Source organism: Salvelinus alpinus, chromosome 2 (assembly GCF_045679555.1).
Source record: "Salvelinus alpinus chromosome 2, SLU_Salpinus.1, whole genome shotgun sequence".
NCBI classification, from domain to species: Eukaryota; Metazoa; Chordata; class Actinopteri; order Salmoniformes; family Salmonidae; genus Salvelinus; species Salvelinus alpinus.
The window spans coordinates 79314369-79333516 of NC_092087.1; the positions used below are offsets into that span (position 1 = coordinate 79314369).

Here is a 19148-nt window from a genome sequence, read left to right on the forward strand (position 1 = left end):
TTTGCATTTCTTGCAGCACAGGACAATTCTCAGCAACATAAGAGTGATCAAATTAAGATCCTACATCTGTACATGGAACACATACAGAAGTGAATAGCATTGATTAAGTAGGACACTTGTAGGACTTCTCCATTGATTCTATTCTACAGGGCCAACGAAAACAAGAACAGCTCAAGTCTTGTGCAAACATATTTCAACCAGGTCTTGTGCAGGGGTAGGTGGAGGAGTATTGAGGTCAACCCGAAGACTGCATGTCCTACATCTGAGGAGCTCAAAGTCATCTTGACACAACCTGCTGAGCTTTCTTCACGTCCTTCACTGTAGCCTACTTTAACAGGAAGTCTTAACAACTAGGCAGGCAAAATGTGCTACTGTCCAGGCAGCGAGTGAGTTAGCACACTGTTAGCTACACAAGCACTAGGCGAGATGGAAATCCCCTTTGGTGAGATACAGACTCTGGTGGCTCACATCAAACAAATCTCACCGGACATGTCCTCCCCAATCTCCCTCCTCTCCCCCTCAGCACCAATTCCAGGGCACAGAGGGGGGGGGGCTATGGAGACATATTTTAGGGTGGGACCGGCAATCACATGACTGTGTGTGTACTTCCTCCCGGACCCCAAGGACTAGCAGAAGTCCCATGAGGCTGTTGTTTCCCACATCAAGACCAGATAACGAGCGACTTGCATAATCAATGATTAATGAAGATTATCTGTGGCGGGGGATGTGTTGGGGGGACATAACACAACATGACATGTGTTGCACACACCAGGAACCTTGTGAGAATGCTGCATGTGAGAATGCTGTTCATTGACTTCTGTAACTGTACAAGCCTTGGTATCATGCATGTTACATCAGAAGTTTGTTTTACGCACTGCTTTAGCACACTCCGCCAACCCTGATGTCCTTGCCGTGTCTGAATCCTGGCATAGGAAGGCCACCAAAAATTCTGAGATTTCCATCCCCAACTACAACATTTTCCATCAAGATAGAACTGCCAAAGGGGGAGGAATTGCAATCTACTGCAGAGATAGCCTCCAAAGTTCTGTCATACTTTCCAGGTCTATGCCCAAACAGTTCGAGCTTCTAATTTTAAAATTAATCTCTCCAGAAATAAGTCTCTCACTGTTGCTGCCTGTTATAGACTCCCCTCAGCTCCCAGCTGTACCCTGGACACCATATGTGAATTGATTGCCATATATCTTCAGAGTTCGTTCTGTTAGGTGGCCTAAACTGGGATATGCTTAACACCCTGGCAGTGCTACAATCTAAGCAAGATGCCCTCAATCTCACACAAATTATCAAGGAACCCACCAAGTACAACCCTAAATCCGTAAACATGGGCACCCTCATAGATATTATCCTGACCAACTTGCCCTCCAAATACACCTCTGCTGTTTTCAATCAGGATCTCAGTGATCACTGCCTCATTGCCTGCATCCGCTATGGGCCTGCGGTCAAACGACCACCCCTCATCACTGTCAAACGCTCCCCAAAACACTTCTGCGAGCAGGCCTTTATAATCGACCTGGCCTGGGTATCCTGGAAGGATATTGACCTCATCCCGTCAGTAGAGGATGCCTGGTCGTTCTTTGAAAGTAATTGCCTCACCATCTTAAATAAGCATGCCCCTTTCAAAAAATGTAGAACTAAGAACAGATATAGCCCTTGGTTCACTCCAGACCTGACTGCCCTCAACCAGCACAAAAACATCCTGTGACGGACTGCACTAGCATCGAATAGTCCCCGCGATATGCAACTTTTCAGGGAAGTCAGGAACCAATACACACAGTCAGTTAGGAAAGCAAAGGCTAGCTTTTTCAAACAGAAATTTGCATCATGTAGCTCTAACTCCAAAAAGTTTTGGGACACTGTAAAGTCCATGGAAAATAAGAGCACCTCCTCCCAGATGCCCACTGCACGGAGGCTAGGAAACACTGTCACCACCGATAAATCCACGATAATCGAGAATTTCAATAAGCATTTCTCTATGGCTGGCCATGCTTTCCTCCTGGCTACCCCAACCCCGGCCAACAGCTCCGCAGCCCCCACAGCTACTTTCCCAAGCTTCCCCAGCTTCTCCTTCACCCAAATCCAGATAGCAGATGTTCTGAAAGAGCTGAAAAACCTGGACCTGTACAAATCAGCTGGGCTAGACAATCTGGACCCTCTCTTTCTAAAATGATCCGCCGCCATTGTTGCAACCCCTATTACCAATCTGTTCAACCTCTCTTTCATATTGTTCGAGGTTCCTAAAGATTGGAAAGCTGCCGCGATCATCCCCCTCTTCAAAGGGGGTGACACTCTAGACCCAAACTGTTACAGACCTATGTCCATCCTGCCCTGCCTTTCTAAAGACTTCGAAAGCCAAGTTATTAACAAACAGATCACTGACCATTTCGAAACCCACCGTACCTTCTCCACTGTGCAATCCGGTTTCCAAGCTGGTCACGGGTGCACCTCAGCCATGCTCAAGGTACTAAACGATATCATAACCACCATCGATAAAAGACAGTACTGTGCAGCCGTCTTCATCGACCTGGCCAAGGCTTTCGACTTTGTCAATCAACGTATTCTTATCGGCAGACTCAACAGCCTTGGTTTCTCAAATGACTGCCTCGCCTGGTTCACCAACTACTTTTCAGATAGAGCTCAGTGTGTCAAATCGGAGGGCCTGTTGTCCGGACCTCTGGCAGTCTCTATGGGGTAACACAGGGTTCAATTCTCGGGCCGACTCTTTTCTCCGTATATATCAACGATGTCGCTCTTGCTGGGGGTGATTCCTTGATCCACCTCTACGCAGACGACACCATTCTGTATACATCTGCCCTTTGGACACCAAACGAGCTTCAATGCCATACAACACTCCTTCCGTGGCCTCCAACTGCTCTTAAACGCTAGTAAAACTAAATGCATGCTTTTCAACTGATCGCTGCCAGCACCCGCCCGCCCGACTAGCATCACTACTCTGGACGGTTCTGACTTAGAATATGTGGACAACTACAAATACCTAGGTGTCTGGCTAGACTGTAAACTCTCCTTCCAGACTCATATTAAACATATCCAATACAAAATTGCCAAACATACCCTCATAAAACTGATTATCCTACTGATACTCGACTTCGGCGATGTCATTTACAAAATAGCCTCCAACACTCTACTCAGCAAACTGGATGCAGTCTATCACAGTGCCATCCGTTTTGTCACCAAAGCCCCATATACCACCCACCACTGCAACCTGTATGCTCTCGTCGGCTGGCCCTCGCTACATATTCGTCGCCAGACCCACTGGCTCCAGGTCATCTATAAGTCTTTGCTAGGTAAAGCTCCGCCTTATCTCAGCTCACTGGTCACCATAACAACACCCACCCTTATCACGCTCTCCAGCAGGTATATCTCACTGGTCATCCCCAAAGCCAACTCCTCCTTTGGCCGCCTTTCCTTCCAGTTCTCTGCTGCCAATGACTGGAACGAATTTCAAAAATCACTGAAGTTGGAGACTTATATCTCCCTCACTAACTTTAAGCATCAGCTATCTGAGCAGCTTACCGATCACTGCAGCTGTGCACAGCCCATCTGTAAATAGCCCATCCAACTACCTACCTCATCCCCATATTGTTTTTATTAACTTTTCTGCTCGTTTGCACACCAGTATTTCTACTTGCACATCATCATCTGCACATCTATCACTCCAGTGTTAATTTGCTAAACTGTAATTACTTCGCTACTATGGCCTATTTATTGCCTTACCTCCTTAAGCCATTTGCACACACTGTATATAGACTTTTTCTATTGTGTTATTGACTGTACTTTTGTTTATTCCATGTGTAACTGTGTTGTTGTTTGTGCCGCACTGTTTTGCTTTATCTTGGCCAGGTCGCAGTTGTAAATGAGAAATTGTTCTCAACTGGCCTACCTGGTTAAATAAAGGTGAAATAAAAATAATAATAATAATTGACTACAGCTCAGCGTTCAACACCATAGTACCCACTAAGCTCCTCACTAAGCTATGGACCCTGGGACTAAATACCTCCTTCTGCAACTGGATCCTGGACTTCCTGACAAGCCGCACAGGTGGTAAGGGTACGCAACAACACATCTGCCAGGCTGATCCTCAACACTGGGACCACTCAGGGGTGCATGTTTAGTCCCCACCTGTACTCCCTGTTCCCCCACGACTGCGTGGCCAAGCACATCTCCAACACCATCATTAAGTTTGCTGACGACACCACAGTGGTAGGCCTGATCCCCGACAACGATGAGACAGCCTATAGGGAGTAGGTCAGAGACCTGGTAGTGTGGTGCCAGGACAACAACCTCTCCCTCAATGTGAGCAAGACAAAGGAGCTGATCGTGGACTATAGGAAAAGGAGGGCCGAACACGCCCCCATTCCCATCGAAAGGGCTGAAGTGGAGCGGGTCGAGAGTTTCAAGTTCCTTGGTGTCCACATCACCAACCAACTATCATGGTCCAAACACACCAAGACAGTTGTGAAGAGGGAACGACAATACCTTTTCCCCCTCAGGAGACTGAAAAGATTTAGCATGGGTCCCCTGTTATGGCAACTGCTCGGCATCTGACCGTAAGGCTCTATGGGTAGTACGTACAACCCAGTACATCACTGGGGCCAAGCTTCCTGACATCCAGGACCTCTATACTAGCCAGTGTCAGAGGAAGGCCCTAAACATTGTCAAAGACTCCAGTCACCCAAGTCATAAGACTGCTGGACAACTAATCAAATGGTCACCTGGACTATTTGACCCCCTCCTCCCCCCTTTGTTTTTACACTGCTGCTACTCGCTGTTTATTATATATGTCACTTTACAAATTACCTCGACTAACCTGTACCCCCGCACATTGACTCGTTATTGTTATGTAAATCTATTGTGTTACTTTTTGAATGATTCAAAAAAATAATAAACTTTAGTTTATTTAGTAAATATTTTACGAACTATTTTTTTTTTAATGCATTGTTGGTTAAGGCCTTGTAAGTCTACACCTGTTTTATTCGGTGCATGTGACAAATAACATTTGATTTGATTTGTTCACTCCTGCACTGACTGTGCTCACACACACAGCTGTAATGGCCACACACACACACACACGCACGCACGCACGCACGCACGCACGCACGCGCGCGCACGCATGCACGCACACATGCACACACACAGTCACAATAACAATCAGACATCAGAAGCAACTTAATCAGTGTCTCACAATATTAATTACAGTCCACTGCACTTTATCCCTCTCCACTGTTTCCCTCTCTACTGTATCCCTCTTCACTGTATCTCTCTCAACTGTATCCCTCTTCAATGTTTCCCTCTCAACTGCATCCCTCTCCACTGTATCCCTCTCCCCTGTTTCCCTATCTACTGTGTCCCTATCTACTGTATCCCTCTCAACTGTATCCCTCTTCATTGTATCCCTCTCTACTGTATCCCTCTCAACTGTATCCCTCTCCACTGCATCCCTCTCCACTGTATCCCTATCGACTGTATCCCTCTCCACTGTATCCCTCTCAACTGTATCCCTCTCCACTGTTCCATCTCTACTGTATCCCTCTTCACTGTATCCCTCTCCACTGTATCCCTCTCCACTGTTTCCCTCTCTACTGTACCCCTCTTCACTGCATCCCTCTATTGTATCCCCCTTTACAGTATCCCTCTTCACGGTATCCCTCTTCACTTTATACCTCTTTACTGCATCCCCCTCTACTGTATCGCTCTTCACTGCATCACTCTACTGTATCCCTCTCTACTGTAACCCTCATCACTGTATCGCTCTTCACTGCATCACTCTACTGTAACCCTCATCACTGTATCCCTCATCACTGTATCGCTCTTCACTGCATCCCTCTACTGTATCCCTCTCTACTGTATCCCTCTTTATTGTATCCCTCTTCACTGTATCGTTCTTCACTGCATCCCTCTACTGTATCCCTCTTTATTGTTTCCCTCTTCACTGTATCCCTCTCTACTGTATCCCTCTTCACTGCATCCCTCTACTGTGTCCCGCTTCACTGTTTCCCTCCACACTGTATCCCTCCACACTGTATCACTCTTTACTGTATGCCTCTACACTGTATCCCTCTTCACTCTATCCCTCTGCACTGTATCCCTCGTCCCTGTATCCCTATACACTGTATCCCTCAGCACTGTATCTCTCTCCGCTGTATCCCACTTGACTTTATCCCTCTTCACTGTATCCCTCAACATTGTATCTCTCTTCACTGTATCCCTCTTTACTGTATCCCCTACACTGTATCCCTCTCTACTGTAACCCTTTTCACTGCATCCCTCTACTGTATCCCTCTTTACGGTATTCCTCTTCAATGTATCCCTCTGCATTGTATCTCTCTCGACTGTATCCCTCCACACTGTGTCCCGCTCCCTTTATTGTATCCCTCTCTACTGTATCCCCCTTCACTGTATCCCTCTTCACTGTATCCCTCTCCACTGTATCCCTCATCACTGTATCCCTCTTCACTGTATCCCTCTCTACTGTATCCCCCTTCACTGTATCCCTCTGCACTCTATCCCCTTCACTGTATCCCTTTTCACTGTATCCCTCTCTACTGTATCCCTCTCTACTGTATCCCTCTTCCCTGCATCCCTCTACTGTGTCCCTCTTCACTGTTTTCCTCCACACTGTATCCCCCTGCATTGTATCCCTCTTCACTCTATCCCTCTCTACTGTATCCCTCTTCCCTGTATCCCTCTACACTGTATCCCTCAACACTGTATCCCTCTCTACTGTATCCCCCTTTACTGTATCCCTCTGCACTCTATCCCCTTCACTGTTTCCCTCCTCACTGTACCCCCCTTCACTGTATCCCACTTCACTGTATCGTTCTTCACTGCATCCCTCTACTGTATCCCTCTTTATTGTTTCCCTCTTCACTGTATCCCTCTCTACTGTATCCCCCCTCACTGTATCCCTCTGCACTCTATCCCCTTCACTGTATCCCTCTTCACCGTATCCCTCTCTACTGTATCCCTCTTCACTGCATCCCTCTACTGTGTCCCTCTTCACTATATCCCTCGCCCCTGTATCCCTATACACTGTATCCCTCAGCACTGTATCTCTCTCCGCTGTATCCCACTTGACTTTATCCCTCTTCACTGTATCCCTCAACATTGTATCTCTCTTCACTGTATCCCTCTTTACTGTATCCCCTACACTGTATCCCTCTCTACTGTAACCATTTTCACTGCATCCCTCTACTGTATCCCTCTTTACGGTATTCCTCTTCAATGTATCCCTCTGCATTGTATCTCTCTCGACTGTATCCCTCCACACTGTGTCCCGCTCCCTTTATTGTATCCCTCTCTACTGTATCCCCCTTCACTGTATCCCTCTTCACGGTATCCCTCTCAACTGTATCCCCCTTCACTGTATCCCTCTTCACTGTATCCCTCTCCACTGTATCCCTCATCACTGTATCCCTCTTCACTGTATCCCTCTCTACTGTATCCCCCTTCACTGTATCCCTCTGCACTCTATTCCCTTCACTGTATCCCTTTTCACTGTATCCCTCTCTACTGTATCCCTCTTCCCTGCATCCCTCTACTGTGTCCCTCAACACTGTTTCCCTCTACATTGTATCCCTCTTCACTCTATCCCTCTCTACTGTATCCCTCTTCCCTGTATCCCTCTACACTGTATCCCTCAACACTGTATCCCTCTCTACTGTATCCCCCTTTACTGTATCCCTCTGCACTCTATCCCCTTCACTGTTTCCCTCCTCACTGTATCCCTCTCTACTGTACCCCCCTTCACTGTATGCCACTTCACTGTGTCCCTCAACACTGTTGAGGGACACAGTATCCCCCAGCACACTGTATCACTCTGTACTGTATCCCTCAGCACTCATGCCTTATACTATTAAATTACCTCACCTTTCCTTTCAGCACCTAGCTATATTCTCTTTCCATCTTCTCCTAACCTAACTCAATATAAACTGAACCAACCTAACCCATCCTCACTGTATATCCCCTCTAACCCCTAACCTACAACCGTATCATAAACTAACCCCTCCGTATACCCCCTCACCCTAACCTTATTATAAACTAACCCCTCCATATACCCCCTCATCCTAACCGTATTATAAACTAACCCCTCCATATACTCCCTCACCCTAACCTTATTATAAACTAACCCCTCCTTATACCCCCTTACCCTAACCTTATTATAAACTAACCCCTCCATATACTCCCTCACCCTAACCTTATTATAAACTAACCCCTCCTTATACCCCCTTACCCTAACCTTATTATAAACTAACCCCTCCATATACCCCCTTACCCTAACCTTATTATAAACTAACCCCTCCATATACCCCCTCACCCTAACCTTATTATAAACTAACCCCTCCTTATACCCCCTTACCCTAACCTTATTATAAACTAACCCCTCCATATACCCCCTCACCCTAACCTTATTATAAACTAACCCCTCCATATACTCCCTCACCCTAACCTTATTATAAACTAGCCCCTCTATATACCCCCTCTCCCCTAACCTTATTATAAACTAACCCCTCCATATACCCCCTTACCCTAACCTTATTATAAACTAACCCCTCCATATACCCCCTCACCCTAACCTTATTATAAACTAGCCCCTCTATATACCCCCTCTCCCCTAACCTTATTATAAACTAACCCCTCCATATACTCCCTCACCCTAACCTTATTATAAACTAACCCCTCCATATAGCCCCTCACCCTAACCTTATTATAAACTATCCCCTCTATAAACTAGCCCCTCTCCCCTAACCTTATCATAAACTAACCCCTCCTGCTAACCCCTCCTAACCCCCTCTATCTCCTGCTTGTCCCCCCAGGAGAGATGGAGGAGCTGGAGGCTCTGTGGCTGACGGGGATCTGCCACAACGAGAAGAACGAGGTGATGAGCAGCCAGCTGGACGTGGACAACATGGCAGGCGTCTTCTACATGCTGGGGGCGGCCATGGCTCTGTCGCTCATCACCTTCATTGCCGAGCACGCCTTCTACTGGCAACTGCGCTTCTGCTTCATGGGCTACTGCACCGGCAAGCCAGGCTTTACCTTCTCCATCAGCAGGGTGAGTTATTGGCTGGATTGGAGCACTTCTAACCGGACCGGTACTTCCTGGCCAGGTTGCTAATACTCTGTGCTTATGCTACGCTCACGTCATGTCGGAAACTTGGAACTTCCAAGTTCAAATTAACGTAAGTTATTTGCGTAGGGCTTAATATCTGTTGATTCTGATACTTCCCAAGTGAGAAACTTTCTACAACGAGTCAGCTGACATGATGTGAACGCGGCATAATAAAACCTACACTAATAAGCTAATGATACTTTGTGAACTGTGATAGAGACATAGTAATAAGTAGTGACACTGCATGATACCCTTTGAGCAAGGATAACAAGACGAGTATAACTACTGATATTGTGAACGCTAATAGAATTTAGGCTAATCCGTGCTAACGGTGCTAGCAAAACTAACATAACAGTCATCGCCAATGGGCCTTTTGAAAGCCTTTTTAATATATAACACTAATGCTAAGGCTCTTACAGTTAGTTACATGCCTACTGATTCCAGTTGTATAGAAGGGTAAAAACAGGACTTTATCACGGTGTTGTTGCGTCTTTAAATGGGGACTGCTCTGAGGGCTGTTTATGCGGGTCATTTACCATGGCAGTTGTCATGGCAGTTATTAAGTCAGAGAGCTTGTTTACGCATGCAAAACAATTGCTTGAGGAACAATCGCATTTGCATAATGTTACCTTTTAAGAGAGGGGGGGAATGTTTTTGTTGTTGCACGCTCATTGAACTCAATTATCATTAATTTGAGAAACAGTCGCAAATGTTTACCTGCCTGAACTTCTTAAGAAAGGTTTTTCTTATGCCCTCTTGAGCATTTTGAAAATGCAGTTTTCTCTACTGTATCCTTCCTCTTTTGGGAGCTCGACAATAGTTACTCTGTAAGACAGCAATAATGGTTTTATGCAAAGTACATCAAATAGTTTACATGTAGGGAGAGCCTCGATAGAATACAAATTCAGTATTTTTTGGTTCAAGCGTACAGGTGTTGATGTTATTTGGCAGCTGCATTACAGCATTCATTTTCACCCTCTACACTATTACAGACTACGACTCGTCTAATTATTGTCGCTTGCAAGAGATATTAGTCTATTAAAGATTTCTACGCCTGGTTTAGTGCTCCAGTTGTGGAGGGACAGAGGGTGGAAAAAATGAGAAAGTATAGCGCTCAACCAATCTGCACACATACAGGGAGAGAGGGGAGGAGACAGAAAGAAAGAAAGAGAGGGCATATGATGAGAGGTACAGATAACATACGACGCGAGGAAAAGGAAATCTGTCTGTGAAAAAGAATGATAAAAAACATAAAAGGGGAACAGAAGGAACAGAGGAGCGCAAAGGGAAAGATGTGCCAGTAACCTCTGTCCTATCACCTTTATAGAGGGATTGTTTGGACATACATAGATAGATAAAGAAAGTCCCGTTGGAGGAGAAGCTTCACCATGGCGACCAGGAGGCAATGGAGATAAAATAAGACAAAAAAAGACAAAGAAAGAGTGAAAGAGAAATAAAAGAGTGGAAAGAGTAGAAAAAAGAATAATGAACTCAGGGGGCCAGGGGAGAGGAGTGACTAAGAGATGGACAAAAAAAATGGTTTTGACATGACGCCCCTGATGAACAGTGACACACGTTTTCACTGGCAGGCAATGATCTTTCGTTTTTTAAAATCTGGAATGGCATGAGAAACACCAACCCACAGCGCTGATCCTAACATACATGCCTTGATTAGTTGGCAGGTGTCACCTCTTAGAATTACTGTCCTCACAATGCCAAATTCACAACCAGATAAAAACATAACATTTCAACAAAACCACACCTGCCTTTCATTTCGCAGAATATTTAAAAATACTTTTATTGCATGATTCATTATCGTGACGTGTCTTTACGAGACGGGGGTTGGATTGCCCCAGGAAAAGTGCTGTCAGCTGAATTTAAATTAAATTAATTCAACTTATTGATTGGTTGGTCAAAACTAGACGCTAACGGCGCTCCTGTCATTATCAATCAAGTCTCTGATCTGCCCTCCAACACTGGGTCTGAGTGAGAGGAGGAGAGGAGAGGCTCTGAGCCTCTGCAGGGGCCAAAGCTCTGTCTGCTCCCCAGGGAGAACGTATTGATGAACTCACCCCTATTACTGTTTAATAGTGTGTAAACAAGGTGGCCAGAGGAAACACTGCAATGCATTAACCTCTCTCTCTTTGTCGCTCTCTCTCTCTCTCATCTCTCTCCACCTTTCCACCTCCCGTCCGCTTTCTAATGCTCGTCCACCAATCTACCCTATTTATGTTTTCGTCAATCTGTCTTTGTGTTGGTTTCTTTCGCTTGCTCCCCCTCTCCCCGTGTTTTTCTCTCTCTCCCTCTCCTCCTGTTTCTCTACCATTCTCTATCCCTCCTATTCATCTGTTCCTCCAACAGGGCATCTGGAGTTGTATCCACGGGGTCCAGATCGAGGAGAACAAGTCGGCCATGGACTCTCCATCGGCCACCATGAACATGAACATGAACAACACCCACTCCAACATCCTGCGACTGCTCCGCACAGCCAAGGACATGACCGCCATCCCGGGGGTCAACGGCTCGCCGCACACGCACGGCGCCCTGGACTACGGTGGCCACCACCGTGGCGGGGGCGAGTCGCCCAGCATCTATGACATCTCCGAGCACCGGCGCAGCTTACAAGAGCGCAAGGCCCCGCCGCCGCCCTACCTGCCCGAGGACAACATGTTCAGCGACTACATCAGCGAGGTGGAGAGGACTTTTGGCAACTTGCCCCTGAAGGACAACAACCTGTACCAGGACCATTACCTGCACCACCACTCAGGCCCGGGACCCGGGCTGGCTCTGGGTATGTCCGGCCCCCCGCCTAACAGGCCGAGTAGCTTAGGCAGTACCAGTTCATTGGAGGGAGGGATGTTTGATTGTGACAGTTTAGGGGGAGGGGTAGCGCCCATATTCACCACACAGCCCCGCGTTGCCTCCCTGACTCACAGGAACACCAATAAGTTTGACCTGATCGCCGGCCACACCTCGGCCTCAGGCTCCGGTCAGCAGGGGGGTCAGTTCAAGTCGAACGACCTCTACGGGAGGTTCTCCTTCAAAGGCGGGGCGTCCAGTTCTGGGTTTATCGACAGGGGCGGTCACGACAGGTACTGCATGGGTGGAGGAGGAGGGGGTGGCGGGGGCTCGGGGGGCGATGATGTGTCGGATATCTCCTCACACACCATCACCTACGGCAATCTGGAGGGCAACGCCAAGAGGCGTAAACAGTACAGGGACAGTTTGAAAAAGAGGCCCCACTCAGCCAAATCCAGGCGGGAGCAGGACGAGATTGATTACCGGAGGCGAGCCCAACACCATCACACCGTCCACCACCACTTCTCCCGCGGGCCTCTGGGACACCGCTCGGCCTCCCCACCCCTGGTCCCCTCTGAGCGGAAGAGAGGAGGAGGTGTAGGAGGTGGAGGAGGAGGGGGTAACTCTTCACCTTACTTATTCCGCGACAAAGAAAATCTGAGGGAGTACTATGCAGAGCAGTTCCATTCCAAGGAGGGCTCTGCCCAGTGGGAGCATGTGGATATGTCCGACGGGCCTTGTCCGATGGGCGGTAGGGGAGGAGGAGTCGGTGGCGGTAGTAGTGGTAGTGGCATTTGTAAGAGCCTAGTGCCCGTGGAGGATTTCCTGAAAGGTAACAAACCCAAGAAGTCAGAGGGTAAAAGTGGCGTAGTCGGAGGAATGGGCTTGGGGTCGTCAGGGCAACAGGCCCACACGTGTTGGGAGAAGAACATGTCTGAAGTGGGAGGTGGAGGCATAGCAGGGGGTGACTGGGAGTGTCGGAATCACAGTGGTGGTGGCGGGGGAGGAGGAGGGAAGTCCATCTCTCACCATGGAGGAGGGGGGACCTGTACGCATGGGGGCGCTAGTGGCGGAGGGGGTGGGGGCCCTAGTGGCGGAGGGGGAAATAGTCGTCCAAGCTCTGCTACTTGCAAACGGTGCGAGTCGTGTAAGAAACCAGGCAACCTGTATGACATCAGTGAAGATAACCTCATATTTAGCCAGATGGGGGGTGGAGGGGGGACGAGTGGTGATGCGGGGGGTGCTGGCCAATCACAAAATCATGCACAGCGCAGGAAGCTAGGGCCAGGTGGGCGGGTGTTACGGAGGCAACACTCCTACGACACGTTTGTAGATTTGCAGAAGGGAGGGGGCGGCGGACGCATGGGCGGGGGAGGAGGAGGAGGTGGGGGAGGAGGGGGAGGGGGGCAGCTCCTCCCGCCCAGAAGCGTGAGCTTGAAAGACAAAGACCGCTACATGGAGGGCGTTAGCCCATACGCCCAAATGTTTGCCCAGTACGCGGAGAGGGACAGAGATAGTCCCTCCTTTTTCAGTCGGGGTGGTAGTGAGCGGGAGAGGGCGAAAGGAGGCTCCTCCTTCAGTTTGTTCCGAGGCGAACGAGGCGAAGGTGGGTTGCACCGTCGGTCGGTGGGGGAGAAAGACATGAGGGACAGAGATAGAAGAATGATGGGAGGTGGAGGTGGTGGGGGCGGTAGTGGCAAAGGGGCCGGGACTTACTCCTTGTCTAAATCTCTCTACCCAGATAAGGTGACCCAGAACCCCTTCATCCCAACCTTCGGCGACGACCAGTGTCTATTACATGGCGGCAAACCGTACTACGTCAAAATGTCTCCACAGCAACAGCAACAACCGCCACAGCATCTCCTCAACAACAGCCGCGGGGACTTCCGAGGCTCCATGGGGGTGCCTTCATATTTGCCGGCATCAGCCACGACGGGGGTCATGTCCAACGTGACCCCCAGGTTCCCCAATGATCTGTGTCTCGGGGGAGGGTTGGGGGGGCCCATGGGGAACCACCATGGCCCCAGACTGGGAGGCAACAAGCTACTGCCGGTCAGGGATGGGGGGTTAGGGTTGGTGGGGCAGGGCGGACAGAGACCCTTCAACGGCTCGAGCAACGGCCACGTTTACGAGAAGCTCTCCAGCATCGAGTCTGACGTCTGAAAGAAAGAGATGGAGCTAGAGAACAGGATAATTGCTTCTCCGTCTGAGGAGAACGAATAGCCGCTACATTGTGGACATCGTTCTCATATTTCTAACTGAGGAAGGTTAGTTGGACAATGGACACTGCGGACAGAGTGAAGGAGAGTGAAGGAACTGTCAAGTGTAACAGAAAGCGACGCGACTTCTAATGAGGAAATGAATGGATTCTGCTGCTTGACTCTGAGACTGTGAGGGAGGAGGAGAGAAATCTCTCCTCCGTTTCTCCTCTCCTTCTTCACTCCCTCTTTTATCTTTCCCTCTCTTCCGCTCGCCTGCTGTTCCTTACACCAAAACAAATGTTTTGCTTAGCTATCAGAAATACAATCAAATGAATGAAAAATCGAATACTTTTCTTGAAGTAACAGGGTAAACTAACAATAATTGTATTGATAATGTTGTTAATGATATTATTGAATATAATTAAATTGTTTAAGATGTTCAGTTTGGGCTCGTTCTTTTATTATTATTTTTTTTTTAATAGTTCATGTTGTTATATATTTGTACTGTTGTTAATTATTTGCTAGGCCACCATATTACAGGAGACTAATAGACTCTTTGTTAGGAAGAAATGTTACTTAAGTACCAATACTTTTAGGTTGTGTAATTCAGATTTCTTCTTAATTCTTGATTATCCATATTTTCTGTTCTTGGAGTGCTGTGAAAAACGTATACTGTATGTGAAAGGCATGATTTGCTGAGTACATTTTCCATATACTTGACATCTTATAGTGAAGGAGAAAGTACCTATGTGGCATCATACTGGTTTGCAGTTTAGATTTCTTGTTTTGCCTGGCAGTACGTCGGGAGTAGTGGTGATCTCAGATACCGAGCGGGATGTGCCTTACTGAATTCACTACAATCATAAAGATATGAAGACTCCTCCTCCTATCGGTAGAAAGGGTGTTCATTCTGTGGACAATTCAGTTATTAACTAGTAATTCATAAAGTGGTTATCATGTTCTCTGAGAAGCCGCTGAGCTGACATTTTGCTTTAAACGAGATCCACCCACCTGAAAGGAGAGAGAGTTGCATCATGGAAGATGTAGTTTTCTGCTCGTTTCACTCGGGTGCCAGTCAAGAGGCTCTTATCTCACCCTTTAGCTTTCCATAAATCATTTGATTTACCGTTTTAAATCCCAACATATCACCCCATTATATACCCAAAGGTAAACTATCAATTACACTTATTATAATTTTTGTATTGTTTTTTAAAACTTGGCATAGATGCAGTATTTGCTAAATATATGTAAATCCCCTTGTATGCCTATATGTTGCTGGGAAGTGATTCAGTGGAGTTGGTTTCAGTTGGACTTGACAGTTTTCTACTTTTAAGATATGGTCCATGTTCTGGGAATGGAGAGATGAACAGCAGGACGTGTTACTTATTTCATTTGTATTATGGCAGTAAGCTGTTGCTGCTATATTATCAAGACACATTTATCAGAAGGGGGATGGGTCGAGAGTGGTGTGCTGTGAACACAGGGAGGAAAGAAAGTCTCAGTTGGTTTATTTATTTCATTTCACCCAATCACTGTACAGTATACTGTATGTCTCTCCTTAATTCACGTCAAGGACTTGATCAAACCACTAATTATGTTTGACTTACTTAGAATGTGTTATAATTTCTGAGAATTCAGATATCACTAAAGGTGGTCACTTGAGATGGGGATTGGGGAGAAAAATCACTATTCACTATTTGTTTGCTTTTTCCTTGTGAATACCAAAACAAATCAATCACTTTATACAGGCCACACAAGACAGTCTGGATGTAACATTCAGTAAATCTCAGTAAACTTTCAACATTTTGCAGAAGATGATTATGGAATGTTTTGGCAATTTCCATCAATGGCTTGATACATAAGTAGGATACAAGGACAATGACGTTTGTGAAGCTTGAGTACTTGTCCAGGACAGGGTTACCATTGGCCCAGTATTAGCAAGAATACTTAATCTCTGCGTTTAAAATAAAACCTTATTTGAATAATTCTGTCTATTTCAACCAGAACAACCACTTTTCATCTATCAAGGGCAAATATCTTGTGAATTTACAAATGTGATTGAAGGCACTGGACAGTATTTTCCTTTTGGAAAACAGTCCTCACAACTGTCCGGTAGAAGGTGGAGAAAAGCAAACCAACGCCATGATAAAAATGAAAAAACGTTGAATCTCCACATAGTGTGGAAAGGAAAATGTTTTCCCCTATTCTATAAGCATTGAGTCCAGTGGTCTGTTTATCATGCCTTTGCCAATGTCTCTGGGTCACTTCCATCAATGATAACCTCATGTCCATGGACGATGACCTCAAAGCCACAACTTATCACAGACAGATATCCAGGTCCAAGCTGTATTTGTGTTCACCTCCATGTCATTGTTGTAATATACAATTTAGGACGCCCCATATCTTCATTTGATTTATTCTATTTATGAATTACTTTAAGTTATAGCTGTCTGAAATATTACATTTCTAAGTGATTTGTCATTTTGCCAAACCAAATTGTACGATCTAAGCACAATCAGTGTTATTGATTAGTTGATCAATACTTGTACATCCCTATTGAAACTTTGAAAGATTTTTCCTTCTTTCATGACTGACAAGTCAGTGTGTATGATATTGAGTCAGTGTGTAAGGACATGCATGCATCAGTGGAATTTTTTTATTTTCCCTTTTTTACTTAGACTCTATTTTATCCCAAAAGTGGGTGTTTGGGAATGATATCTGGACTTTTTAATCGATTTAATTGATTCTGATCCTTGTTGGTGTGTGTTTGTCTCTGTAAAAAGACAAATCGAATTTTGCTCTGAAAATTGTCGTTATTTTAAAATATTTCAAATTCAGTAAACAGAATTGTCAATAGGAATAATTGCTATGACAGAAATAGTTTCAACAGATTTATTATGGAACCAGAAGAAGTGTAAGAAGAGAAGTTCAGGCTTCTCTGCTCCTCTTGATGTTTGGTTGTAAATGCTGTGAATGAGGTGAAGGTATTGGTATTATTAAATGCCTGTGAATGAGGTGAAGGTATTGGTATTATTAAATTCCTGTGAATGAGGTGAAGGTATTGGTATTATTAAATGCTGTGAATGAGGTGAAGGTATTGGTATTATTAAATGCTGTGAATGAGGTGAAGGTATTGGTATTATTAAATGCCTGTGAATGAGGTGAAGGTATTGGTATTATTAAATTCCTGTGAATGAGGTAAAGGTATTGGTATTATTAAATTCCTGTGAATGAGGTGAAGGTATTGGTATTATTAAATTCCTGTGAATGAGGTGAAGGTATTGGTATTATTAAATTCCTGTGAATGAGGTGAAGGTATTGGTATTATTAAATGCCTGTGAATGAGGTGAAGGTATTGGTATTATTAAATTCCTGTGAATGAGGTGAAGGTATTGGTATTATTAAATGCCTGTGAATGAGGTGAAGGTATTGGTATTATTAAATTCCTGTGAATGAGGTGAAGGTATTGGTATTATTAAATGCCTGTGAATGAGGTGAAGGTATTGGTATTATTAAATTCCTGTGAATGAGGTGAAGGTATTGGTATTATTAAATGCCTGTGAATGAGGTGAAGGTATTGGTATTATTAAATTCCTGTGAATGAGGTGAAGGTATTGGTATTATTAAATGCCTGTGAATGAGGTGAAGGTATTGGTATTATTAAATTCCTGTGAATGAGGTGAAGGTATTGGTATTATTAAATGCCTGTGAATGAGGTGAAGGTATTGGTATTATTAAATTCCTGTGAATGAGGTGAAGGTATTGGTATTATTAAATGCCTGTGAATGAGGTGAAGGTATTGGTATTATTAAATGCCTGTGAATGAGGTGAAGGTATTGGTATTATTAAATTCCTGTGAATGAGGTGAAGGTATTGGTATTATTAAATGCCTGTGAATGAGGTGAAGGTATTGGTATTATTAAATTCCTGTGAATGAGGTGAAGGTATTGGTATTATTAAATGCCTGTGAATGAGGTGAAGGTATTGGTATTATTAAATGCCTGTGAATGAGGTGAAGGTATTGGTATTATTAAATGCCTGTGAATGAGGTGAAGGTATTGGTATTATTAAATGCCTGTGAATGAGGTGAAGGTATTGGTATTATTAAATGCCTGTGAATGAGGTGAAGGTATTGGTATTATTAAATGCCTGTGAATGAGGTGAAGGTATTGGTATTATTAAATGCCTGTGAATGAGGTAAAGGTATTGGTATAACGTTTTTATGAAGTGATGAACCAGCTTTGATTTTCAACGTTTTTGCTTGTTTTTTCCCTACAACCTCTCGTTCTTCAGTAAGTTGCTCTCTTTCTTTCTTTCTTTCTTTCTTTCTTTCTTTCTTTCTTTCTTTCTTTCTTTCTTTCTTTCTTTCTTTCTTTCTTTCTGTTGTTTTATGTGCCTCAGTACATACGCTTGATTACCTGCGTGTGTGCGTGTGTGTGTGTGGAAAAGAAAGCGCTAAAGAGAGAACTGTTGACTGATGTTCTGTATTGTAGTGCTGTATGTAAATAACTTACCTCCCTCTAGCAGACTTTTAATAAAAGTGTACAAAATGGCTGAAAGTAAGAACCTTTTGGGTGACATCTTTGACTTGAAGGTTCCCTGCTAAAATAGTTTTATAAAAAGTGAAAGGCCACATGTGTGCAAGCTTGTAATTTGTTGAAAGAGTGCACACCTAAAGTAGTAGAGACTATTTTTACAGCAAGTTGATGTATTTCCTTTCACTTTAATTTGGTAAAAGACCGGCATACACACTTGTTTTTGTTACACAACTAATGGTAATGACATTAGTGGCTATTACATAAGCACAACATCATGACTCTCTACTACATTTTTACAAGTTATAATTTTTCTTCTTTGGCAACCCTTTATTTTACGTGTTTCCAAGAGAAAATTATAACACGACCATTTCTAGAACTGTACAGATTGTGAAAATGTATATATGACTAAACATTTCAGTCACTCTTTAATTTTTGTATGGGAAGAAATGACATGTGTTAAAGAAT

The 19148-nt window shown here is 45.0% G+C and overlaps 1 protein-coding gene across 2 annotated transcripts in view; it reads left to right on the top strand.

Annotated features, from left to right (window-relative positions):
* Positions 1 to 17202, top strand: part of LOC139544393 (glutamate receptor ionotropic, NMDA 2B-like) — a 104044-nt gene extending 86842 nt beyond the window's left edge. The window contains exons 13-15 of one of the 2 annotated variants that reach the window (XM_071351443.1): positions 8850 to 9088; positions 11507 to 11936; positions 13686 to 17202. In XM_071351443.1, the coding sequence (XP_071207544.1) occupies positions 8850 to 9088; positions 11507 to 11936; positions 13686 to 14107 (1091 nt within the window). In that variant the 3' untranslated portion in view covers positions 14108 to 17202. Of the gene's footprint in view, positions 1 to 8849; positions 9089 to 11506 lie in introns of both variants that reach the window. The other variant, XM_071351434.1, reaches the window with a different exon arrangement.
* The last annotated feature ends 1946 nt before the right edge of the window (positions 17203 to 19148 follow it).